This window comes from Lichenostomus cassidix, chromosome 4, assembly GCF_008360975.1.
Source record: "Lichenostomus cassidix isolate B80296 chromosome 4, HeHo_3.0, whole genome shotgun sequence".
Taxonomy (NCBI): domain Eukaryota; kingdom Metazoa; phylum Chordata; class Aves; order Passeriformes; family Meliphagidae; genus Lichenostomus; species Lichenostomus cassidix.
The window spans coordinates 14,788,534-14,814,196 of record NC_139484.1 but is presented as its reverse complement, the minus strand read 5'-3'; the positions used below and the strand labels follow the sequence as shown (position 1 = coordinate 14,814,196).

At 41.2% G+C, this 25,663-nt stretch overlaps 1 protein-coding gene and 1 long non-coding RNA gene across 9 annotated transcripts in view; one reads left to right on the top strand and one right to left on the bottom strand.

The window, feature by feature from the left end:
- Positions 1-16,068, bottom strand: part of HPGDS (hematopoietic prostaglandin D synthase) — a 28,026-nt gene extending 11,958 nt beyond the window's left edge. Inside the window, exons 1-3 of one of the 8 annotated variants that reach the window (XM_085058005.1) lie at positions 8,155-8,261; positions 6,928-7,019; positions 3,968-4,111 (exon numbers count right to left, since the gene is read on the bottom strand). In XM_085058005.1, coding sequence (XP_084914131.1) covers positions 3,968-4,100 — 133 coding nt within the window. In that variant the 5' untranslated portion in view covers positions 4,101-4,111; positions 6,928-7,019; positions 8,155-8,261. Of the gene's footprint in view, positions 1-3,967; positions 4,112-6,927; positions 7,020-8,154; positions 8,398-15,927 lie in introns of those variants that run through there. The other 7 variants (XM_085058006.1, XM_085058007.1, XM_085058003.1 and 4 more) reach the window with 7 other exon arrangements.
- On the top strand, positions 12,090-19,491 carry LOC146437928 (uncharacterized). The gene is made up of 3 exons (XR_014851595.1): positions 12,090-13,633; positions 17,211-17,269; positions 18,262-19,491. It is a non-coding gene; the product is annotated as an uncharacterized LOC146437928 (long non-coding RNA).
- Positions 19,492-25,663: the final 6,172 nt, after the last annotated feature.

Genomic DNA, 25,663 nt, shown 5'->3' with positions numbered 1-25,663 from the left:
TATTTTAAAATTCTGTGCTAAAGCAGGACAATGCTAATGCTTAAACACTGTCTTCCTTAAATGTGTTTATATTATGAATTGCAGTCCTTGCCTAAAATCAACAGGAAATTTTGCCAAAGATGATATGATTAGTGCCAAAAGGGGAAAAAAGAAATGTTGAGTTACAGAAATCTTCATTTCAGAGTGTAAAATCCAAATAACAGAAGTTCTTACAATATAACATGCCTTCCCTCCATACAGAACAAAAGCAAAACTGTAAACAAAATCAAGTGGGACAGTATTTCCAGGAGGGAGGACTTACTTATTTGCCTGAAGGTATGTTAAGACAGCAGCTTATGGGTGGCAGCCACATGAAAAATGCCAAAACAAACCACAAACTCCATCACGCTCTTCAGGTCAAAATTAAACCTGCAGGAACTGGAAGTCTGCTTTCTAAATGGCCTTTCTGCACAGATTTTCTGTTTTCCCATCAATTTTACAAAACTATGTCTTTTCTTCAGAATAATGGCATTGTTTTCTAGCTTATATGGTATGATGATTTGGCTGGCTTGGTATTTATCACAAAACCTTATTTTAATTTTGAAAAAACTGCTGAAGCAAACCTATCCTCTCCCTTCTCCATTAGAGATCTGACTCCTTGTGCTCTTACACAAACTCCAATTCTTCAATTTGTTCCTCAGTAGCTCAAGACACATGAAGTGTTCTCTTGTCCAAGCTTCTTCCCTAAGTATTTTTTTGTTTATCTTGCTTCATCATACTTGAAGGCTTTAAAAAGAGAGACTGCAGTCAAAACTAGTTCCAGATCTTTCACAGGCAAGTGGGTAAAGTCAAACATGGTGTATGCACATGGGCATAGCAATTTGTCTGGTATTTCTTAATCTTGCCTCAATATATAATTATGTAATTAGTTAAATTAATTGAACCAATTTTAATGATTTTTGAGAATGGCAAAATAAGCAGTGTACCAAGTTGCCTTTGCTTTAGCTGCTGTTACATCAAATGCAGCTGTAATTCCCTTTATCACTGCTAAATACTTAGCACCCTTTAGTTTCTGCGAGGGTGAGAGTGACTGGAATCTGCTACTTTATTCTTTCTAAGTGAGACCCAATTCAGGAAAAATGGGGTGGGGGAGGAAAGAGCTTTATATAAAAGATCTGAATACAAATGAGAGTTGTATAGAAGAACTCTCAGCAGAGTGAACTATGGCTTTGTATGTGCAATGCGTTGAATGGATCTCCTCATTTCACATTTACTTTTGAACACAGCAGTAGTTTAACTTTTTGGGCAAGAATCCTGTTACCTGGTGCTTCTTCCTCTTTAAACCATGCCTCTGTGAAGGGAGCTGAGGCACATTTTGAAAACTCAGGACAGCAGACAATGCAAGGCTTGTTTTCCATAGGGCAAATGCTGCATCTCTGTTGTAGGCAACACAGTTGTAGTGTGAAGGCACACAAAGCCTGTACAAACCTACTCCCTCTCCAAGACACAACCACTTCTTGTGTTGAGTCACAGCCTGCAAAGTCAGGATTTAGGTGCCCTAGGGCAGATTAGGGCACTGGCTATTGCTCTTGTTGAACAGTTAAGGCTGTTTACTCCAAAGCCCTGTTGCTAGCTTTGATTCAGTGTTTTGCTGAATGATTTGCCTGTGGGAGAGCACTTTGTCTGGAAATTCTGTGAGTAACCATGAGAAATGCCCCCCAGAGGAGGAGGAGGAGGAGGAGGTAGTCATCAGTTAGGTGAACTCCTGGACAACTTCCTTAAGCAGCATTACATTTTTATAAACACAAGAAACCTTATTCTTGTTTTCCTGCTTGAGCTAGGATTCAGGGAGACTTGCAGAGCCTCCTGGCATAAGATGTAACAGCACTCTGATATGCACCCAACTATTTCTGTGTAGGTGTATGTATTCCCGGTCAATTAGCAGGGTACATTCCAGTTTTCATCCACTGATTGACTGACTGGGTGCCTGCAGATGCCTGAAATTCAAAGAACTCTTAGGCCAATATGAATTTTGCACAGATGACTTCACAAATCCTAGAATATCAGCTCCCACATTTTACTAAACTTCTTATCTGCTTTGGAATTTCATCTAGGGATCAGGCACAGGGGCTGCTATGAAAGGCCATTATGCAGAGAAAATGAAAAATGTTAATTAACCCTTGGTAAACCTGCTAGCAAACTTTACACAGCACAGAAACAAAGGTGTCCAAAGGTTAGATGACTTAACCAACATCCATTAATGCAGCAGGTACAGTTACAAATTGTACAGCTTAGCATTTCTAGGGTGTCTCTGCTCTCAATATTTTTGTGGCAACAGTGCTGCAGCTGGGCACACACTGTAGTGAACAAGTCCTGTACACATAAAGCTGCACTAGCAGGTTTGTGGAGTGAGCACTGAAGAAAAGTATAGGAAGACTCTTCCTGCACTGTTTCTTGCGCTTTTCAGACATTGGAATCATCAACAATATTCATGGAGTGATGCAATGCTTTTACCTTGTCCGACAGATCTGCTGCTAGAACATCTAGTCCTAGGATGTAAATGCCTCTGTACGCTTTAAGTGACTAATTATGCTTGTCTTTCTAATTTGTCTTACTTAATCAGTATACAAAACTCTACATAAAAATATACTTTGCTTATACTCTTAACTTCGTTTCAGGACAAAAGTGAGTGTGCGTACATGTGAAGATATGTGCATTTAAGTATGAAAAGCCCATGCAGAGCTCTCCTTGGGTCATCTGAATTCTTAATCTCACCTTTAGTTTCTACCCTGCTTCCCTGAGAGTTGCAGTGAAAGAGAAATAAGCTACACCACGTGGTTAACTGGCTTAAGTTCTTATAAAGAAAAGGTACCCAAAGTCAGTCATAGCTGAAAATATCCCAGTTCCACTGATTCTTTTTACTCTCTATGGGTTTTTGCCAGTGTTTTCTAGGCTTGAGCAGCACTGGAGGCTTCAATTGCCACTTGGATAACAGCTATGTTTGAGTACTTATCATTCAAATCACGGCAAATAGGAAAGACCCAACTTAACTGCACCCTACAATAATTTGATAGCCTGCTGGCTCGGCTTATTAAGTGCTGTGAAAGCTTACCAAGAAACATTGCTTCATTAAGAGAAATCCCCTTGTGCATTAGTTGTGTCTTTCCCCAAACAAAAGGTATTTGCTCCTCATTCTGGATGTGAAAAGTCATAGCCTGTGTAGCCAAATACAGGCCTAATCCATGAAATGGAGACATGGATTTCTCTGATTTCATACCCTGAGTCTTCAAACTCAACATCTGTTTCATTCAAACTAAGGCTAGTTTAATGAACAGAAATAACAAATATTTAAAAGCTGGAAAGAGATTATTTAAACTAAAAGACATGAAATAAATGGGGTACAGTACCCTGGAGGGTACACTTGGAAGGGCTGGTAGGACTTGTTGCTACGAACAATTATTTTCTAGTACCTCTTTTGATCCTTTTGTTTTTTCTTTACTATGTCAGCTGAATGAATTTATATTGATTTCTCATCAGTTTTCCTCTGTGAAGACCTTTCAGGTTGCAAAGGAGTGTCCTTCCTGACACTTCTTTCCAATTTGGCTTTCTAAACCCAGGGTGAAGGCTGAGGCGTGGTTTTTGAGATCAAATTATCCAGAGAAGCTGAGATGAACACTCAGTTGGTTATCTTTAGGCAGACAAAAGCTGTGCTGAACTGATAAGGAGTAAAAGCCCAGCTGGATGACAGCAGGTAAGCCATTTTAGATTGTCTGAAGGTTTGGATTTAGTCTCCTGTGAAAGCATCAGCAATGACATTTTAGCTGTCTCACCTTGAAATCTGCATAGGCTTAATTAAATTACTCTGGCTTAATTAACCAAGAAATTAAATGTATTTCTGCTCATGAAACATACAGGTACCCCTTCAATTGCTTTTCTTTTTGACAGCATTTCTAGCAGAGCTTTGGCTGTAAGAAGCTGTGCTACTCACTTGGCTTGATTTTGGGCCAGTCTGCTGCTTCTATCCTGTGGTCTTCGTACTTTGTGCCCGAATAGGCAAAGAGGTAGCGGCTGATCTCTGCTCGTCCTCGCAGGTTGAAGTAGGTGAGCTTGTACTGCGGCATGCTGGGCCCTGCTGGGAGAGAGACAGAGCTGCTTTAGAGAGAGGTAACTCAACTCCTTTCTTACAAGAAGCACTCTGTGTGCTTGTTTTGACAGACACGCTTGTACAATGCAAAGGAAATGTTGCACCAAGCCGTGGTGTGCTGTACTTCACAATTGCTGCATTGCTCACACCTTTTTGTTCTGCATTTGTCAGCCACGGCAGGCAGACGTAGACAAAGACAGCTGAACCTGCAGTTCCTCCTTCTGTGTCTTTAGAAAGCTGGCTTGATTTTTTTTCAGATGTATTAGGAACTTTCAGCTTTCATTTATTTCTCTTGGGACTCCAAAGTCAGGCCAATTTTTATGAAGTGGATTTTGTTTTTTCTTTTCAGAGTGCAAATCTAAAATCATACATTGTACCAGAAAGTAGTTGTTTTGAGCAGCAATTTTGTTCATGCCTGCCCTGCTCAGCCCCTATTGCTTATGGATACCTTCACCAAAGACTAAATCAGGAGAATTACCAAACTCTCATGATTGTTTTTCATCAACTATTACCCCAGTTGTGTAAGCAATCACCAAAATTATTTGATAAGAAAAAATTGACATGCAAACTAGTCTACAGTGTTGTCTCAAGAAAATCATCATCAAATTTTCAGTTTCTTGTACAGAAGACAAAAGAAAACTTGATATAGCTTTTGTAGGTTTTTGTGTGGTTTATTTTTTTCCTTTCAGTTCTAGTTAGGCATCAAGTAATAGGAAGGCTCTATTTGTTTTGCAGGGTAACAGAAAAAAGTATTTGAGAGTTTGTACAGCAAGGATGGAACAGGAAAAGTGAACAGATAAGGCTACTTTAAAACAAAGCTAAGTATTTACACATAGCACTTTAAAAAGAGAGCTCAGCTGAGATTTGAAGGCGTTGACTAAAGGATAGTAAAACAACCATCTGCCTCCTCACCCAAAGCAAAACCCTTTCTCGTTTTTGCCTTAAAGTAGACATTGCATTTATCATTCTTTTATGTGCATCAGATTCAGACAGTTAGTCAGAAAGCCTGGAACAGATCATCTGCCCTAGGACAAAAAGGGAACTCTTTTTTCTTTTTTTAGTGAATAAGTGCTACTACATAATCTCACAATCGAAACAACCCCATTTAGTCATCTTGCCTTGAAAACGTGCTTGAGGAGATGCATCAACAGCTTTCACTTGAGAAGGAGAAGCTCTTTGTTCAGAAACAGAAAAGCTTACACTCAGAACTTACATTCACATTGAAAAGTGCCAACTGCTTTTGCCACTTGCTCCTCAAAAGTGAAAACATGTACTTTCTGTCCTCAAAATAACGAAAGCAAACAAACAAACAAAAAAGAAAACATAGCAAATGAGCACACTGGAGGCTGCTTAATTGATTGTGAGTTATCTGTTCCTCTACAGCACACACCAGGCTCAAAAGTGAATTATTAGTGAATGGAGATTCACATTATTAGTGTATGCAGACTTCTCACACAGGATGGCCCAGCAGAGAAGCAGGAACAGAGCTGGAAAGTTACCAGTGAAAATATCTACAAGTGCTTCAAAACACACCACTACAATTATTATTTTTGAAGCCAAGTGTGTTCCTTTGCACTGTATAAAAGAAAGAAGCTCCAGGCAAAAAGAGTTGCATCAGGATGTGATTTGGTTTTTTAGATGTGTTAATTACCGGAAAACACGTTTGTCTGCTGCTTGGCAAATGCAGCCCACAGAATACATGTGTAACCATTTCTTTCTCTAAAGAGAGAAATTTTTACAATCCCAGCTTCTTCAAGCATGTTTTAGGGAAGTGGCAGAGCTTGCCTGCTCCATTTTCAAATTTTGTACCCCTATTTATTACTTTTTATGCTTCATTGTGTATATGATAATACTATATAGGATCATACTATATTTATGCAGGATGAATTTGGATTATATGTCTACAAAGTTAATGTAAGAAGAGACAACAAGATCACAGCAGGATTTTCTTCCCTTTTGTCCTTGTTTCTGATTCGGTGTGGTCACTTAGGAGCAAGGAAATGCATTTCTTAAAAAGCATGTGTAATCTGAGATTCATGACAGTGATTTAGGAGCCAAAGGGGGAAAAAAACCCCAAACCTTGAATCTTACTTTTCAGTTTTTTAGAGACAAGCACATGCTACTGATTTAGTCTCATTTACTGATTTAGTGTCTGCTTCCCTTCTTTAGCAGCATCCACAGAGTTTTTCCATAAACATCTATAGCAGTCCCAGTGCCCTGGACTTGTGAGTGGTGTAGTGGTGTAGTGCTTCCTAAACAACTACAGATAAGTTTCTAAAAGAAAGAAATGGTTGTAGTCAGAATAGCTTTTTGCTAAACATACAAAGTAAGCTGTTAGGGTTTTTTTATCTTGTCCTCCTTTACCTCCTTTTCCCATCATATTTTATAAAGAAGGCGATCTGGAGGAACAAATTAAAACCATTCAAAACCATCCAGAATTACTGAATTATCTAAAAATGTCATTTCTAGGTGAAAAAGATCAATTTGGTGCCTTTGAGTTCATTTTTGGGGTGAAGATGTTGGGGGTTTTTTGGAGGTGGAGAGCAGGAAAATCTTTTATTTCTCTTTTTTTAGGTTAGTCATGTCTTAAAAATACTGAAAGATGGTGGTGGTGTGTGAACCACAAACCAAAACAAAACACACCCCACCCAAAACCCACAACACCCAACTGACTGATGAATATGTGGCTGGGATGGCCCTGTACACCACCTCTGTCCTACACTGGCAGCACTTCAGTCCCAGTTTCATTGCATACAGCTTTCAAAGCCATGAACTCAACGGCTTTAAATTTACTATTAAATTACCTTTAATATTTTAAAGTTGTTGACTTGCTTAGCTGATTTTCTAGCTTTCCTCTGCGACTTTCTGAAAGCCAGCTTAACTGGCTTTAACATACCTTTAAACAGAAGATTAATGTATCTCATGAGTACATTCAAGTGTTGGAACCAGTCAGTGACAAAATCAAACTGGAAATCTGAGAGAATGTCAAATACGTGTAAAGTTGGTAACCCACCATTACACTCATCAGTCAAAAAATAAGGGTTTGGGTTACAAGTATGTAAGAATTTTAGGACAGATTTCAAATTATTCAAAACTGTTCGTGGCTTTATGGAGATATGGTATTTCCTGATGAACTCAGGATGCTTTCATTCCAGTTGAAGCAGGACTGAGCTACCAATTTGAAAACTTCATGCAACAGCAGAGTTAAAACACAGAGCCCAGGAAGGAATCAGCATTCCCTGGACACTGAAATGCTGAGTTTCAGATAGCAGCAGTGCAGAAGAGAAAAAGCACTGCCAAATTGTACACTGCTCAGGACAAATTCTGTGTGTATACCCAGAGCAGGCAGCCAGTGTTTGGTCCTGCATGCCCAGCCTCAGCAAAATTAAGCACCAAAACTCTGCGGGGCTCTCTAGAGGAAAAGTGTTTCATGGCTTGGTTTTTTTAAAACCCTGATTCTGAGGTAATATAAGAAAATATTCTTCAGGCTGGTAACACGACCCAAAACGTGCATGCATGCTGAGGAACCAATATAATTTTTATTTATGCCCCAACACTGTCGAGGTTTTATGTTATAAAACTGTTTTCTGACACGGGGTGGAAAACCGCCGAGGGGCCTCAATGCGTGCAATGTGCAGGAGGCCGCTGGGATCGTGAGGGGACGGAGAGCGCCGCCATTTCAGGGCCTCTAACGGGACAAGGCCTTTGGAAAACGGCAGGAAGCTCTCCAGAGACCTCGCCTGGCAGTCAGTCAGGAGAGAGAAGCCTTCTACCACCGGGCTGTGGGCAGCGAAATTCCTGCTACCTGGGAAACATGTTCCCTGAGCAGCCGGTGGTCGATCGGACTACGGGAGGAGCCTTAGCACATAAGCGCAGGTAACTGCGCCATAAGCGGGGCCAGCCGGCGCGGTTTCCTGGACGTGCTCGTCTGGATGCTCGGCTCGTTCTGCCCCACTTCACCTTCTCTCTGCTGTTCTGCTCGCCCTGCCTCAGCCCTGAAGCCTGCACTGCCTCTGTCCTGCTCCGCCTACCCTCCTTTGCGGCTCCCCGCAGCAGCCTCGAGCCGCCAAGGCTGCTCGCAGCCTGCCCGCCGCGCTTGGAGCCTTCCCGCGCCGCAAGCACCCTGCTCCCGGCCATCGCAGCCGCCTCGAGGCATGGCTTTCCCCTCATCGCCCCGCAGAAGCTCGCCCACAGCCCTCGTTCCCGACGCCGGACACACGCTGCCCGCCGCCTCTTGGCAATCACGCCCAGCCGGTCACAAGGGCTGTGCAGACTCGCCGCGGATCGCAGCACGCACCGACGGGGCGCGCCGGCTAACAGCGCTAACACTGTCCTTGTCTACTGTTTCTCTGTCCTTTTCCCCTCTCGGCTCCCGTTTCTATTCCCCTAAGGTAGGAAGGCTTATCTTTCTTTATCAATGAACACTTCTCAGATGCAGTATTCGCTGCGTATGTGCTTTATTTAATCTGAGAAGTCTGTTAAAAACAATCCCTGCGCGACTCCCTTGCAGTGGGACGCGACAATGCAAGTACTCAGTATGTGAATTCAGGAAAAAAAAATTCAAGGCAGCACGTAATTGTGTTTTCCTGTATAAGGTTATTTGTATTTGAGGTGATAAGGTTATTAGTATTAGAGGTGACAAACAGCAGAGAGGTTTGCCTGAGCTGGGGGTGAAGGGAGGAAAAATCAGCTAAGCTGAGCTATGTTTTCATGTGCATGCAAAGAAATGTCATTTTGTCAGAGCAAAATGGTTATGGAGCAAAGTCCCCTTTATTTATCCTTTGTGCTGCAAGAAATCAAGGGGTTTTTTGCCTTAAGATTTCATCATTGTTAGAGGATGTAAAGAAGCCCAGGAAGCAAGACCGGTAAGGTTGAGGTGAAGGTTCATGGGGGTGTTTCCAAAAATTTGGACTTGAACTGTCGGCTTGGAAAACACGACGCAGTGCACTGTATTTCTATTTATTTAACATGAGGGTTCTTCATTAATTTAGGAGTCACGGAAAGCACCACAGTTAGTGCCTGACACTAATGCTGCCCCTGGCCTGGGCTGCCAAAAGGGGAAGCTGGAGGTCTTGGCTGTCATTTTCCTCTCCTGAACTGCAGCCAGACCAGGATAGTGATTCAGGAGTGATGATTAAGTCAATGGATATCTCTGTTTATTTTATTATAAGATTAAGCTGTTATATGAATTCAGAGTGTTTCAGTGGCTGGAGCTGTTTATATATTCCATTTTCATGATTTTATAGGATGACTGTATAACAACAAATAAGCCTCCATTCACACGAGCCTACAGGTATCTTTCTGCCAAGAAGAATCTTGCTTTATGGAGAGTGAAATGGAGTTTGTGTCCTCTCTAAGCACTAATCTATTCAGTGGTGAAAAGCTTTGTGGACATTTTTCTCTCTTTTGGGTTTTTGGTTTTGTTGTTTTTTTCGTTTGTTTGTTTTGGTTTTGTTGTTGGTTTGGGTTTGGTTGGTTGGTTTGAGTTCTTTTTTTGTTTGGGTTTTTTTTGTTATTTTGGTTTGGTTTGTTTTTTGGTTTTTTTTTAATTTTTTATTTGCTGTTTCTTTATGAAGTTTTTCTGCAAATTTGGCCTGAAAAGTAAGTTTTGAAACAGGTGCACACCCAGCAGCCTGATTTGGGTGTCCTACAGGGGTGGATGGGGCACTGCAATTTCATGCAGTTCTTATATTTACCCATGTATTTCTGCCACGTATACAGTCTGAAGTCTTATAGTTAGTATCAGCTGAATGTTTTCCATTAATAGTAACACTGGGATTTCAGAGGGAAAACTCTTTTTCCTTACTCCCAATGACAGGGCCAAGTAGTGCTAATGTCAGCTAGGATACTCAGTTTAGAAAAGGAGGAGTTGGCAGAGTCTCTGTATATAGAGACAAAAGAGTCTTTACACATCAAAGGAGAAATCTTTCTAAGGCAGTCATCTCAGGAGTGACTTGACTTATCCAAGTATGAAGCATGGATTTTTGGTTTGACTTCAGGAATAGAAGAGAGTTGTGTTACTTACGGAGTACAAAGAAAAACCTTTAACCAGGAAAGAGACTTAATCTGCCTTGTTTCACCTGAGAAAAATTAGGAATAGTAAGTTCAGTTTTGCCCATCTTGCTTATCACCCTTCTCATGTATGTGAATTCCTCATCCCTGTGATTGGAGAGCTGAGCATTAAAGCAGAGTTCTTCCTCCTCAGTTTTAAAAAGGTATTTTACCTGTCCAAGTGAGCTTTTCTGCCTTCATTTTCAGATTTCAGAGGAAGGGAGAGAGACAAGACTCAAATAGTTACTGCAGAAGGCAAATAAAGAAAAGCTTTCACAGCTGTAACTTCATTAAACGCACAAGGTAGGAAAAACAGAAAATGTCAGTGAGCAGTATTTCTTCCTTTTTATTTAACCAACTTAACAGTCAGAAAGTATGGGGAAAAGGCATAATTGTTTACATTTTCCTGTCTGAGCGATGCTGAAAAGATGGAAGCCATCTGAGAAGCAGCCTTGCCCTGCCTGTGGGTGTGGTGCTGCTCTCCTGGTTACCGATCAGATTGCTTGCTGCAGGAATGCCTTCAACTTTTTTCTCTTAGCTGGAAAATTACTCTCTTTAAGGCTCTCTCTGTTAATACTGTCTTTCTAAATTTTGAGCTGAAATTATAAAGGGAAATAGTGATGTATTTGTTCTTTTTTTGGAGAGTAAAGTTTGATGCTGACAAATCCGCTCGTGCCTGCAAGAACCAGCCATGGCGTGGCTTTTGGCCACTTCCTGACTCCTTGCTGGTGAGGAAGGTTGGCAACTCTGCCTGGCAAACACACTGGCTTAACCCAAGCTCTTTATCTGGATGGATGTAACACCAAGACAACCAACTCATGGCTTCACCTGGGAAAAACTGAGGGACTCATGATATGCTCCCTCAATGGGGAAGTTAATGACTTTGTGATTCTTGTTAAGAAATGGAGAATTGAAGAATCAGATGGTCTTCTCTTGCACAGCAAAAGAAGGAAAAATGCTCATTTTCTTGAGCATAAACTTCAGCTTTTAACACAGAGTCAAAAATGCTAGAGATTTAAGAGATATTTTCAGCCTTTGAAAACCAAGAATAGTAATGATTTGACAGTTTGTGGGGTTTTTTTCCTTTTTAAGCAAAGAAAATAAGACATTTTCTGCCTATCTTTTAGGAGAGAAGGATTAGAGAATATTGGCAGGTTGACGGAAGACTGAAGGTCCTCCAATGGAAGATTTCCACAGCAATCTGTGTTTTGACAGAAAATAAAATTAAAAACTCTAAGTAATTCTATCTATTTACTGTCAGTTCTCAGTCTGACATAAGCTCTTTTTGAAAGTTGGTGGTCTCTTTTCCCAATCCGTCCCAGTTACAGAAAATAAGCATTTTAATTTGATCTCTTATCTTTCTAAACCAGATAGCAATCTGGACTTCAGACAGAAAAGAGAAAAAAAATCTCTGCACCCTTGCCATTTGGTGTAGGATTGAGTTTTGAAATAATAAATTCCTAATATAATGGTTGTGGCCTGATATTGTTAGCATGAATTTCAAGGTTAGATACATGCATGACTTAAAGCATAATATGGATATAAAATCTTTTTTAGCAGGATTTTGCATAGCTTTACCCAGTGTGCTGGCTATTTGTGATATGGGGGGAAATGAGCCTCCTATAAAAGGACAAGAGGCTTTAAGGCGTTACTGTGAGAGTATTGAGTAGTACTAATGATTATAAGTATTTTAAGTAACCTGATGAGTAAAACTCTACAGTGTGAGCAAAGCCTGATCTGTCAATATGTGGGCTTAAAAAAAAAGGAGCTGTAGGAGACCTTAAAGCAATTATCTCTCCAAGGAAGCTCTAGGCTTGGTTTGCTGATGCGGAAAATCAGAACTCTGACAAAAATCCTTCCAGAACACAGGAAAAAAATCCCACTTTTAATTTTTTTTTTAATTTTTTTTTTTTTAGAAAAATAACTGCAGTGTATCAGTGAAAGAGGATGATAATAAAAATAGGAAAGGATGGTTTTGAAAGTGAGAGTCCAGTGTGAGTGGGCAGTGACTGGGTGTCCACTTTCAGGACTTGTTGAAGAAGAACTCCAGAGCCCACTGGGTTTCCCTGAGCTGAGGTTGTAGCTGCTGCCCTTCATGTGATTAGCCCTCAGGCAACTGCAATCAAACTGATAAAGAATTTATTCATATGTCTGAAGTTCACCCTGTTTGTTTGAACTGTAGTGAATGAGGGAGCTCTCACCAGCAGGATTAAGGAGGCAGGGAAGTGGTGATGGTCAGGGCTTTGCTGAGCCACCTCAGCAGCATGTGCTCCATCTGCTTGGCTTGCCAGGCCCTTCCCTTTAGGGCCTGAGCATCTGTGGTGACTTTGCTTTCTGTCTGATCCTCACTCTTTGGATTTGCATCTGCTTTGTCCCAGTTTTACGTAGATAACTTTTGAAATTGTTTTGTGCAGCCTCCTTCAGATTAATAAATTGCACACCCAAAACTGTGAAATACTGGAAAGTAAAATTGCAAGAGGAGAGATCTCGGGAAAGATGCAGACAAAGGGGTGGTTAGGATAATTTCTCAGGAAAAACTACTTAAGTCTTTTATTTCCACATCAGATGTTTTAAGAATTCTCAGAAGCATTTTGTGGTAGAACAAAAGCCTCAGTAATCTTAATGCTTGCCACCCCCAGTCATTTCTGTAAAAGTCATGCCTTGCATCTCTCTCTGCAGATTCTCCAGATGAGTCAGTGGGACCTCGCAATATTCCTACAAAGCACAGAGTGACGTTGCTCTGTGCTGTTTAGTTTGCTCTCCAGAGACAGCTGCTGCTTTTGCCAGGATGATTTCATGTCCCTTTTGAGAACTCTCAAGCTTGTCCAGAACAATAATTTGCATAACTGCAGCGTAATTTGTATCTTTCCTTGGATGTGAGAAAGTGGTTTTTTTTTTTCTTCTCAGCCACATGTGGATGTGTGCAAGGGAGAGTAAAAGCACCAAATCCTTCCCCCTGCTTGTCTCAACTACTTTGCTCTCAACCTGTTGCATGTTGTGAGCCCACAGTACCATTTGCTAAAAATAAAATTAGAAGCATTACAAAATTAGGTTTTAAAAACTGTATATGGTGCCTGTAGTTAGTACAGGTTTGACTGGGCAAGGTTTTATTCACTTTGCAGAGTTCTCCAGTACCACCTACTATGTCTCATTGTCACAAATTCCTGGTGTCCTCCTGGTCTGCCCTGCAGTGCCTGGCATAGACCACCCTGCCCAGGAGGCAACAGTACAGTGGGCTGAGGCACAGATCTCAAGTATTTTCAGATATTTTGCAATTATTTTCTTAGCAGCTGAGTGAGCCCAAGGAGACCCAGAACCTTGTTGGAGTGCTGTTTAGATACTGCCAGCCTTCTGGGGAGGACCAGTGCAGCCAAATGTGGACTACAGCCCTGAGCAACACCCAGCCAGAAGCCTGGAGACCACCAGATTTGGCCATAAGTGATAAACGTCCAGGATTCTGTAAGTTACAGTCACAAACTGCTGCGTATGTAAAACCCTAACCTATGTGTTCCTACACTTAAGAAAGTACTTTCTGAGAGGCAGTTGCAGCCAATTTCACCTTGGTTCATGGAAACACCAGCTAGTCTAGCTCCAGGGCAGTCCCAGTTGCTGAGTGCCTGGCACAAAAAAAAATAATGGCCATTTGCCTGAGACATACAGTTATACAGAGGCTGTAACGTGTCACACATTCTTTTTTGTCACATATCAACTAAACTAAGCTTGAGACAGCTCAAATCTTTGTTTGCCTTCCCCCTTTGCATCTGCTACAAATACAAAGCATAGTACAGTCTGTGTGATGTCACTCAGTGTCCTGGTTTTCTCTCTAACTCCATTTAAGGGTTATGCTTTACTAAGTCATTCCAGTAATATTTTAGTTGAGAATTCTAAATTAGGCATTTCCATTTTTCTCAGTTCATTGCTGTAGCTTGTTTTACAGGAGTTTTAGCAGACTTGAGTTTAAACAAGGTTTTTCAAAGTGCTGGCACTTTGAAATGTATGTGTGGGATTTGGCAGATTTTTTTCCCCTTCTTTCTTTTTCTTCCCCTTTCTTGGACTAAATGTCAAAATTCCCATCTGGGATTTGCAGCACGTATCAGCAGGTGTGAGTAAGCATAGCTTCCTGCAGCAGGGCAAACCCCCTGCTAGCCCAACAGCAGCAGCCATGTCAGTGGCTCCTGGGCAGTGTAATTACTTTCTGGTGAGATTTCTATCAAAGGGGTGTAGAAAATGAGCTCCAACTTCAATTGCTTCTGCTTTCCAACTGCTCAGGAGAAGCAGTCTGTGTGGGACAGACAGCAACCAGAAATGTTAACAGCAAACCCTTAGAGCAGCAGAGCATGTTAATCAGTGGCACAGGAGTGTGCTGTGCTAACGTGATTGCTCATGCACAAATCCAGAACTCTAAGAGCTACTTTATGTGTAATTTCAATTTAAAATGTGGAGACCTTCCGTCTTATTTCTGTACAAATAGATTTGACTGTGTGCCTGGGAATGTGTGCATCTGCAGCAGGGAGTAATTTACACAATGTGAGTATTTTTAGGGAGAGGTGGATTCTATTTTGGATTAAAGAAAACAAAAGAATGAACATAAGTAAACTTACAAAAGACCTCTGTGTCTTTTTTCTTTACAAACATGGCAGCTTATGAGTGTATAAGCACTAGTGTTTACAAACAGTTATAAGGAGTACAGAAGCCCAGGAAAGATACTTTATAGCCACAGTTTGTTTTCTTGTATAGTCTGAAATGAACAGTGAGCAAGAGATGGCTTTTAACAGAGGAAATGTGTGTGGGAGGATTATGTACATAGGAAAACGACAGCGGTTAGAATCAAAGATAAAAGGTCCTTAACAGTATAATTTTGAAGTAAAAGACAAATACCAACAACAAAAAACCTGTGTTTTGATAAGAAAAATTGAATGAGTGGTAGCAGATGCAGGCAGTTTTTTCTCCATAGGATGATGGTGGGAATTAGGAGTATGTTAATCCACTGGTTTAGAAGACAGGAATTTGAAAAATGAACAGAACAGTGCACAAAAATGATCTAGAATAATTGGTTTGTGCTGCTTAATATTCATCTAATTCCTCTGACATTAGCCTACATTTAGCTTGGTTATGTAAGTGAAGGCATTTTAGTCAGCCTTTGCATCTAATGGAATATTGTTTGGAAGTGGGTTTTCACTTACTGAAAACTCCCTGCAGAATGCCCAGACTCTCCTCACTCCAGCTTTTAGGCTGATGAGGTTCTCTTTTCTGTGGGAAGTACCCTGACACCTAGCCTGGTTATCAGAGCAGCTCAGAACTGACTGTACAAGGCACTGATGAGGAGCAGGGGCTTGCTGTTAGAACAGTCCAGTGATCTGCCTGTTTGCCTCTGGAAAAGCAATTCCTAATTGCTGGTAAAGTCTGGTTTTAGCAGTGCATGTGATTGTACTGATTTCCTGAGTACAGCAGGGGTTCAAAGACGCCTGTTAGCAGCAGAGAAGCACAGATGGGGTACTTGAGTTACACTTGCAGCCACCGTATAGAGCTCCTCGCTGCCGGCAGCACCACTCAGAAAGTCAGGCTGAATAAACCGAACAAAACTCTAAAAGTTAAATACTCTCAGGACTTGTTCTACATGTAGCATAATTTGACAGCCGAACCTCCCACGCAGCCACTGTAACAGCAGCCTAGGGAGGGCACAGTAGGATCAGAAGAAGCAAGGGGAAAGAGAGGAGCCAGGCTGCGGCAGTAGCAAAGCTGAAACAACTCACTCACTCGGGTGCAGTGACACGCAGTCCCTTCCTCGGTGCACAGGACTCCGTCTGAGTGCCGACCCCGAGCTCGGTGGAAAAGGCTGGGGTACTTAAGCACGGATTTGTAATATGCAAACCACTCCCCGCTGCCTTTGTGACTCTCCTCCTCCTCCTCCTCCTCCCCCGTCTCTCACACACACACACAGAGCTCATGCATCATTCCCTGATACCAAAAAAGTTGCTGACTTCTGGGATTAGTAGAGCGAATTGAGTACTGGAATTTCTTAGCTTATGGTCAAAGGCAAGAAATAGTTTAAAGTGCCATTTGAAAGCTATATAATAATAATAATAATAATAAAAGGCACTGAGGAGGCTGAGTCAGATGATAGGTGTTTTTTCTAAATGTAAATAGTGGAACAAGCCAAGAAGTGTCTTTTGTAGATTATTTCTAGCTAATGAGAAGCCCCACAGTATTTGGTCTAATTATAGAACAATGCTTCAAATAGCTGCAAATGGAGAGTCAGAAATAAAACCAACATATACACCCCCAAACCCTCCACCACCACCAAAAAAAACCCCATAGCAGCCTTTTACATCATGAACCAAGTGTGATTTAATTTGGTGTTTCTTGGGTTTTGGTGGGTGGGGTCTTTTTGCTATCAGTGAAGAAGGATTCATACAAACTCTAACCATGAGTAATGTACCTTAGTAGGTAGAGCTGTCATGTTACTGCTTCTCATCTGTTGTGAATGTTGTGCTTTTCTGTTTGGTTTTTCATTCTCTCTTTGGTTGTACTGTGGCCTCAGCAAAGTCCATTCAATGTTGCTGTCCATTGCTCTCCTCTGGGTGTGGGACCAGAATGCAGTGGCATTGGAGCAAACCTTTCTGATGCTGTAATCTGATGTGTACCACACAAATCTGCTCTGAGGCTTCCTTCACTTTGTATAAACAAACAATTGTGTGTGTTCCATGCAGTTGCAGAGAGTGGTGCTAACCAAAACACTTCTCCCCTGGGATGAGGAGGTGCCATATCCTTTTGGCTCACACCCTTAATCATTTGCTGCTTAATCATTTGCATGTAATATGTGTTTTTCCCTGATGTCAACAGCTGAGTTTTCACAAGCCAGCAGCCCTTATAGCTAAAACAAAATTTACAAAAGGAACCCCAAAGTGTCTTCTAATTGGGATTGGTGTAGTCTGAGTGTTGAGCCAGATTGCTGAGGTTTACCCTGATAGTGGCACTCCCTGCTTTTAGATTTGCCTTGGCTGCAGATTTATGCTCTAACATTCCTTTTCTCCAGCATGTCGACATGGAGGTGGTGGTTTCAAGTACATTCCAAAAAGGGATGTTTAAAGTGTTGTAAGTAATAACCATATTTCATCAGTTTTTAATTGTTGATTGTTGATGAAGCAGTTTGAGACTTTTTCCTCATTTCATAAGCAGAAAAATGAAGGAATATTGATGCTTCTCAAGTAAATGGAACTTGAAACAAACTTTTTTTACAAACATTTGCAAAATTTGAGGCTCTAGGAGGTTTTGTTTACTTGAAATTGCGGCAGAGAGTGGAACACAGCAGTATGTTGTGGGATCTGGTTCTCAACCTTCTCAAGGGGAAGCAGCAGGTGTTCTCCAGAAATTGTTTTCAACAGATAGCATTTTGCTCCTGCACTGGCAGTGTTACCAGTGACAATACATGGTAAAGCATTAGCAAGCACACTGGTAATCTAACTTTTACTTTCTCCGTGAGCCATTTAATGAGTTAAAACTGTACCGTCACTCCAAGAGTTCCATTCATTGAGTTGGTATGAAGCACAAGTATTCCTTTGTGCTACAATTACACCTTCAATGACTGGCAAGGTACACCATTTTTCCCTTTGCTGTAGGAAATCTTTAATGTGGATCAGGGAGAGATTTCCAATCTGGGGCAGAACTATGCTGGGACCAGATTTTTCACTTCCTGTTTGGAAGGGGTGACTCAGTACCTGTCCAGTGGACATTGCACTCAGGCCATGCATCACGGGTAGCATTATTCCCTCTCCTCACTGTTGCTCTCACCACTTAAGGGTCTGGCAGGGAGCGTGGGTGTGCAAACAGTGGGATTTACAGAGGCTGTGCTCAGTTGCACCTGTTACTCAAGCTGAGTACAGCTCTTTACATGATCAGGAAGTAGGTTCTCCTAAAGAAAACATAAGCCTTTCTGCCAGATTCTGCTCAGTGCATGTGAATGATCAAAATAATTCCCATGCTTTCTAAAATGGGAAGTGATTTGTGCATACAATTTCAAAATAATGAAGTTAGTAATGCACTGAACTGATCTAACCTTTGTTTCATCTGCTGATGATTTCTTACAGATTAAGCTCTCCCTTTCTGTTGCCCTTTTGGCCTGCAACTGCTGATGATGACATGGAAAATTGGCTGAACTCTCGATGAAGCAGTCTGGCTGGGACTGCGTATCCATCTGTTACATGAGGCTCATTACCTAAAATGTCTTTTTTTTTTTTTTTTTCCTCTGTCCAACTTCTGGAAACTTCGGGGATGGAAGAGCAAGCCAGTCAAGATCATGATGTATTAAACAAAGAATATGTAAAGCCTGGTGCAGAGACATCCACTCGTGTGCAACGCCTTTCCCAGAAATGGCATCAGTGCCACTTTGACAGGAGCCGCAGTCAAGTGTCTCATGAGTCAACAGTTGGCCTCTTGCCCATTTGCTCTTTTGTCATGGAGCAACATCCAGATTTTTTGTGGTCAGCCAAGTCCCATGGACAGCTCTGCAGGTGTCCGGCAATTGTGTGGAGTCACCAGGTCGGTGAGAGGATGGAAGTGAAGACATTAACTAAAGGACACATTTCCTTTCTTGGTCAGCATGGTGGCTCTTCTCATGGTTTGAAAGCCCTAGATAAATGCAGAGGAAGTCCTATGGATTAAATTTAAATCCAAGACTTAGTTCAGCAGATGTCCCTTTCAGGACATTCACAGGCTATTAGGGGATCAGTACACTGCAAGGCAGATCTCCTGCCCCGTGACTCCTAAGTGTTGAGGGACCACTCTGCCTATTGACTTGTGGCCAGACCTTCCCCACCTATTCTGTCCCAGCTGCTGCTCCCCATTGCACCTGAGAGCTAATAGTTGAGTAGAAGATTTGAAACAAGGCATAGTATCTTAGGGAGTCGTATGTGTTCTGTTGCTAGTCTCTGTGGTGAGGTAGCTTGCTTGCTGTGTGTGCCTGAGAAAGAGCCACAATTCCTGGCATCTTGCTTTGGTAACAGTAAGAGGTCAGCTCCCCAGAGCTGAAATTGGAGTAGGCACATGAGCACAATGCAGGTTTTTCCCTGCTGGGAAGGAAATTCCAACAATTTTTTATGGTGAGTTGACTTTTGCATTCCACAAGACACGAGCATCTTATCAAGACTAGGGCCCTGCAGTTAGTGCATCTACTTTCTGTCCAAGAGAATAAATCCACTGAAGTCAAAAGTTTTTCTATAAATTTAGATGAGGTCATCATGTTCACTTCCTTAGCAATTTCCTCACCCCACCCCTCCCATGTATTTTTTTTTAATTACAGCACTATGCTGCTATTAGAGACTTGACATTAACAATTAACATATTAACAATTAATATAAGATATAGGAAGTGAATAATTATAAGTTTCATAATTTTTAAGCTACTTAATAAATGATATTAGGCCTGCAAAAGGTTAGACCTGCAAATGCACCAAAGGCACCTGGTCTTTTATGTTTGTATGTAGTAGAGCTCAGCAATTTGCCACCTCTTTTAGCAAGCAGTAAAATCAGCCAGAAAAATACACCTTCAGACAGATCTCATGTTGGACCCTTACAGCTTAAGTTTAAAAATACTTTTGACCAAAGAAATGCTGGGGGATATTGAAAATACCACGTATTTATTTTTTGAAAAGTTGACACATTTAGAGTTTTTATTGTAAATTAATGTTCTTGTTGCTTTTTTTTTCTAATTTGAAATGTAAAAGAAAGGTTAGTGTATTTGAAAACACCATCTGTGTCAATATAAGCATGTCCCTACACATGCAGCTTGCTCTACTCATGCATATTCCATTACTTTTTTTTTATATTTTGTTAAAAATATACAGAAGGGTCACAAATGTATTTAAAAGGAATTATCCATTCTTAATCAAATATCCTTCCAGGGTTACTGTAGCTCTAGTAAAAGGCCATGCTTAATGATCAATGAGATCATTACACGAGCAATAATGAGATTTGCTTTTGAAGCAGAGCAGCTTAGAGAAGCAATCAACTACAGACAAGCCTGCAATTTTGGGGTTTTAAGTTTAGCTGGTAACTTTTTTTTCCTCTGCTCTTGGCAGCAGGGAGCTCTTGTGTGTAGAGTGAAAAGCATCAGCTGAAAGATTCCTCTTCAAATTACTACATGGAGAGCCATAAAAATCTGTCTGTTCCTCGTGTTCAGAAGTGATCCCTTGGCTTTATTCATAAGTAGGAAGGGTCACAGGTACAGGGGGTTTTATATAAAAGACTCTGATCCAGAGTCCTGGCATGAAGCTGGCATAAGGACTCGGGCTGACTTGTGGGTTCTTGTCTCAGGTGCTGGCTTTGCAATTGCGAATTTGGGCAGGATCATGATGGCTCATTTAGTTGGAGCCTTTGGAAGTACCTTTTCTAGGCTTGCTTCAGCATTTCATGTAAGTAATGCTTAGGCCTGAGCTAGCTGGCAGAGTATTTGCTTTATCTTAGCACTTCTATTTATGAGAAACAGGCCAAGGTCTAAACACCCAGTTACTGTATCAAATGCATTTATCCTAGTAACTTTTCTGCCTTAGCCGAGGAGCAATGACACTCTTCTCAGTTTATAGGGAGTCACATGCATACACGACAATTAATTAAAATCTCTTGATGAATAGCCAGAGGACCCATCTATTGAGAAGCTGCAGTTCAGCATGGAGACGCTGAATGGAGGTCCTTGGTATGTCAGCTGATGGCTGACCCGTACCCGTTTGAGGTCTCTGTACTGATGCTTTCTTTCCCATTACATCCTGAAGAAACTTGTCATGGAAATGAAAAACCTACATGGCCAAGTCAGAGCCATGTCAGCTGCTTTTCTAATTTCAATTAAGGTTTTGTTATCTCTGTTTAAAAGGGAAGTAAGAGTTAAGAAATAAGTGTCTGTGTACAAGTTGCAGAATATAAGAGAGCTTTGTTCCTCATTTTGTGCATGTGGTCAAAGTATTGATGAAAACTGGAGATGCTGTCTGCTTACATTTGGATAGATAAATCACAGGGTTTCATCCCCTTGTGGGCCCTTGCAATTGTATCACGTTGCATGAACAGCTACGTAAAGGAATCAGATGTGCTTTATGAGCAGGAGAATAATCTGTGATTCACAGAAGTAGGTCAATGCAATTAGTGAAATGTTAAGACTCATAATGTAATGTAACATGTGCTGTCTGCCTGATTCCATCCACATCAGTTTCAGCAGGGATAACATTAGACAAATGTGTTACTTAACAAGCAAATAAAAGCTTTTAAAGGGAAGCCATTTTAAAAAAATTAGGCCCCTTCATCTCATATACAAGTACTGGATGGTCCTTCTAGGGAGCCCCCAGTGAGTCCTGAGCAGGCACAGGACCTGTTTACAGATATGCACTTGAAAGGATGAAGGAGGAAAAATCATTCACTTCCAACATTTTGAAATTTGAGGCTTCTTAAAAAAACCCAGTCTCTTCATGCCATCCTTTGTGACTGGACAAAATGAATAATGCAATATCACAATCACTTTCAAGGAAACTAAGGTGGATTAAGAAGAACATAATTTAAAAATTTGGTGTGGTTGGATTTGGGGTTGGTTGGTTTGGTTTGTAGGTTTTTTTTCCTTTTAGTTTTTTTGGGGGGAGGTGGCTTTGAGAGCTTTTGTTGATTGGTTTCTTGTTTTTTTTTTCTTTTCTGAATTATTGCTATAGGAGAAGTTGAAGTATGTAGGGGTGATTTGTCAAAGTGAGCAGGACAAAAGGATCAGTGTCTAAGCCCTAGTTTTGTTGCCCCATGGCTCCAGCAATGACTTCACAGCACCAGTTGCTCTAATTACAATGGAAACCAGTAAAAGCAGCATAAATTCACTAAGGGAATGCTTGAATTTGTGTCCAGATGGCAAAATTAGCCAGTTCCACAGCCAGCCTACCTCTGAAACTCACTATATCACTATGGTGAAGGAGGTTAGAGGAAATATATATTTAAAAAACCCTATTGAAAATACCAGGTGATGAATCAAATTGTCTAGCTAAAACACTGGATGTCTTTGATTAAGGGTTAACTTTCAGGAAGAATGAGCACCAGTGGACTGAGGCAGTTCTTGGAACTGATTGCAGAGACAAGAGGAAGAAGGAGTAAATCTTTGTGCACTGGAAACAAATCTGAACTAAAAACCAGGGAAGCTGGAATGTAGAAGTCGTTACAAGATTACCAGAATAGAAAATTGCCTTGAATTTATGAGCAAGAAAATGATTTATTTGTTCTGTTGTGCTTAAGGAGAAAGGGACTCTGCATGTTCTGCTTCTCAAAAATAATCTCTCATTTGGATTCCTAGCTCTGCCTCCTCCTCCCTGTGAACTGAGCAACAGTCTGAGGTGCTTAAGTGGAAGTTGCTCAGGTGTTGTTTGTCTGAATTTGTACTGGGTATGGAAAAAGTATAGTAGGTAGGTAAGAGCAGTTTAGTCTCCTCTGTTCTTTGCTCCTTTCATCTCTCTGGTGGTTTCTGAAGCTGCAGACTGAAGGTCTTTCACAAGTGCAGCTTCAGCCCTGTGTTCCCAGATGATCTGACTGTGCTGTGCATGAGCCACACACAGCATGAGGTGACACTTCTGGCTGGCTGGGGCTCTTGGGGACTTCAGCTGACGTGTGCTGCCCTGCCCCATGGTGCAATCCTTGAACTGACAGTGCAATCCTTGGCCTCAGGCTTTCCTTCACATCCTTTTCTGGGTGGATGCTGTGTTCAGACCTGCAGGCATGTGTTTAAGGGTGCTTGCTTCCAGTGGCTCAAAGCTTAGGGTGAAAATCCCTGGGTAACTGTGTGTGGTAGGCAGCTGCAGTCCTAATTGGCCTAAAGCTAAAAGCATAAAGCTAGAGGCAGAGACTTGGCCATTTCTAAAACTAGTTATAAATATTTTAGTGCTTTATGTCTGTCTTGTGCTTCTCGACAGTACCTGTAGGCCCAGAGGTTAAATATATTAGAGCAGTGTCTTTTGTTAGTGGCTTAAAGTGCAGCAGAAGGGAAATGGAACTAGCATTTGTTTGACATTAGACAGGTGTAAAATGCAAAATTAATTAAAAATTAACAACAACCATGCACAATGAGAATGAGAGTCAGTTGGGAGAAGCTCTGCAGGAAGAGCAACAGGGATTGCCTTTGGCTTCAGACTCTCCTCTTGCAGCTGCAGAGAACAGAGAGGTGTTTGCCCTTTACCTTTTTCTCAGGTGCCAGAGAATCTAAAATAGCCATGGCAGCATGTTGTGGAAGAGTGATCTGGATCAAAATGCAGTTTCCAGCAGCAATTGAGCTCCATGTTCTAACTCTGATAAGCAGACATGGTGGTCATTATGAAAGGGCAGAGCAAAACTGTACTCTCTTTGCATTGCTTCTGCAGAGACAAAATGGAAAAAATACTGTCTATTCTGCTAAAATGCTTGGTTTAGCTTTGGGGAGGTATTTGGAGGTGTTATTAAGTGCCTGATACATTTGGGTAGACAAGATGAGTCTATCAGCAGCAAGCAGAGGTATTTGCTCATAATGGTACTGTTTCCAAAGTGGCAGAAATGGCACCAACCAAAGTGTCATAGCTGGAGGAAGTCACTTCAGGGTAAAATGAACGAATATAAAACCAATCAATTACTGTGTTCCATCAGTGCAAATTTATTCATCAACTCCAGTGGTTTGAGGTTTAATTCATATGAAGACCACAGTTGACTATGTCAGGATTCCTGGATTTGCCGCCTTCTCAGCATAAGAGAAAATTGTGTGAAATGCCTCCAGCTTTCCAGAGATGGCCCTTCAAGGTCAGTATCAGTACTTTTGTTGCCTCATCAAGGGAAGCCTGAAATGATCAAGACTCCTGTCTGGTGAGCTGTTCCCAAGAGGTGTCTGGTTTTGAGTTCTTGGTACTCTATCAATCATCATATTGTGCAAATTATGTTTATTTCTGCCCTTGCTTCTCTTTCCAATGTTCTTTTCAGAAGATACAGATAGAACAGCAGTCCCTGAGAAATACTAGGACTTTCAAATTGAAGGAGCCACTGCTCCATCAATTATTTGCTCCTGTCCTTTTCTGCATAAACTGCAGATGTTCAGGTGTGAAAATTAGTAGAGAGCCTCCAGCTTTTAACAGGTGCTGCCATATAACTGACTTCATCCATCCAGCAGATGCTGACTGTGATGACTGTAAATGGTGTCATTATTTTGTCATTACATTTATAGAACTTTTTTTGTTACTGATTTCAAAATACAGGAAGTCCTAGTGAAAAACTGCAGTGGTATTTGCAGATCAGTTCCCTCTTCATGTTTGCTGTATGTAGCATTGAATGACTTAGAGGATGAGAACACAATTGCACTTCAACAGAAAATGTTCTGGGTATCGCTGCAAGTGCTTTGCTAGCAGAATGAAAAACAAAAAAAATTGGAAGTCTACAGAGTGAAAAGGCCAAGCACTGTAGCATTGTAGGCTTTGATATTTTTGTCATTGTCTGCTGCAGAAAGGAAAAAATCTTTAGGTGTTGACATAAAATACTTGATTTGAACATATTTTGGACTATTCGGTCTACCTCCATAAACTTGTAGGAAAACATAACTTGCTTGAACTATCTATTTTTGATGTCTATCCAAAATACTTGCTGTAATCTCAAGGCTTTTGCAACATCATCTTTATCAGTAAGTGTGTTTTTCTTAGCAAACATAGATTAATTTTTTTAAAGAGTTTTAAGTACCTGTGCAAGTTGACCTTGTCTCCATGATGGTTTTTATTTTGTTGTTTGTATAACTAAGTCATTTCTTACCTGCCAATTGTTGTGATGTTGTGACCTATGTAGTGATACATTACTGCTGGCACATTGTTTGACATACTGTGTTATAGCAAGCATCAAAACTGTGAGTGTACAGCAGCCCACAAATGATAGAGATTTCCCCCCACTCTTTGTGTTAAATAACCACTGCAGCTCTGCTGGGATGTAGTGAGAAACTGAGGAGAGATAAACTGAGACAAGAAAGTGAGACAAGATAATGTATCCATATGTTTTCTGTTCTGGTTCTCAGCTTTTCTGGGAGTCATCATGAAACGATTCACTCCTCCAGCCAATACTCCTTTTTGTTTCCAGTGATTCAGAGAGAGGCAGGAGGATAGGCCTGGAGGAGCTGGCTGAGTTGTTAGGGTGGGGTTGAATGTCAGATATAGGTCTGCATCAAGCTGATTTTTTACCTGAAGATAAAACAGAGATATTGGTCCAACCCTAAATGCTACACTGTCAGTCTGAAAGGTTTCCTGCAGGCAGCTTTCTTGCCTTCTTACCAATCTCATGAGCTGTCTGAATGATTGATCAGGGAGTTTTTGCTCATCCAGGTAATCTCCTGAATTTCTTAGAAGTTACCCAAGCCAACCTTGTCTCACATCCATCTCACTCTCCCTGCTGACCTACACATAGCAAGGGCTGCTTGTTTCCCCTCACACAGGAATGGCAGGAGCTCAGTTAGATACCTTCTAGAAGGAGTGGTTGGAGTTGCAGA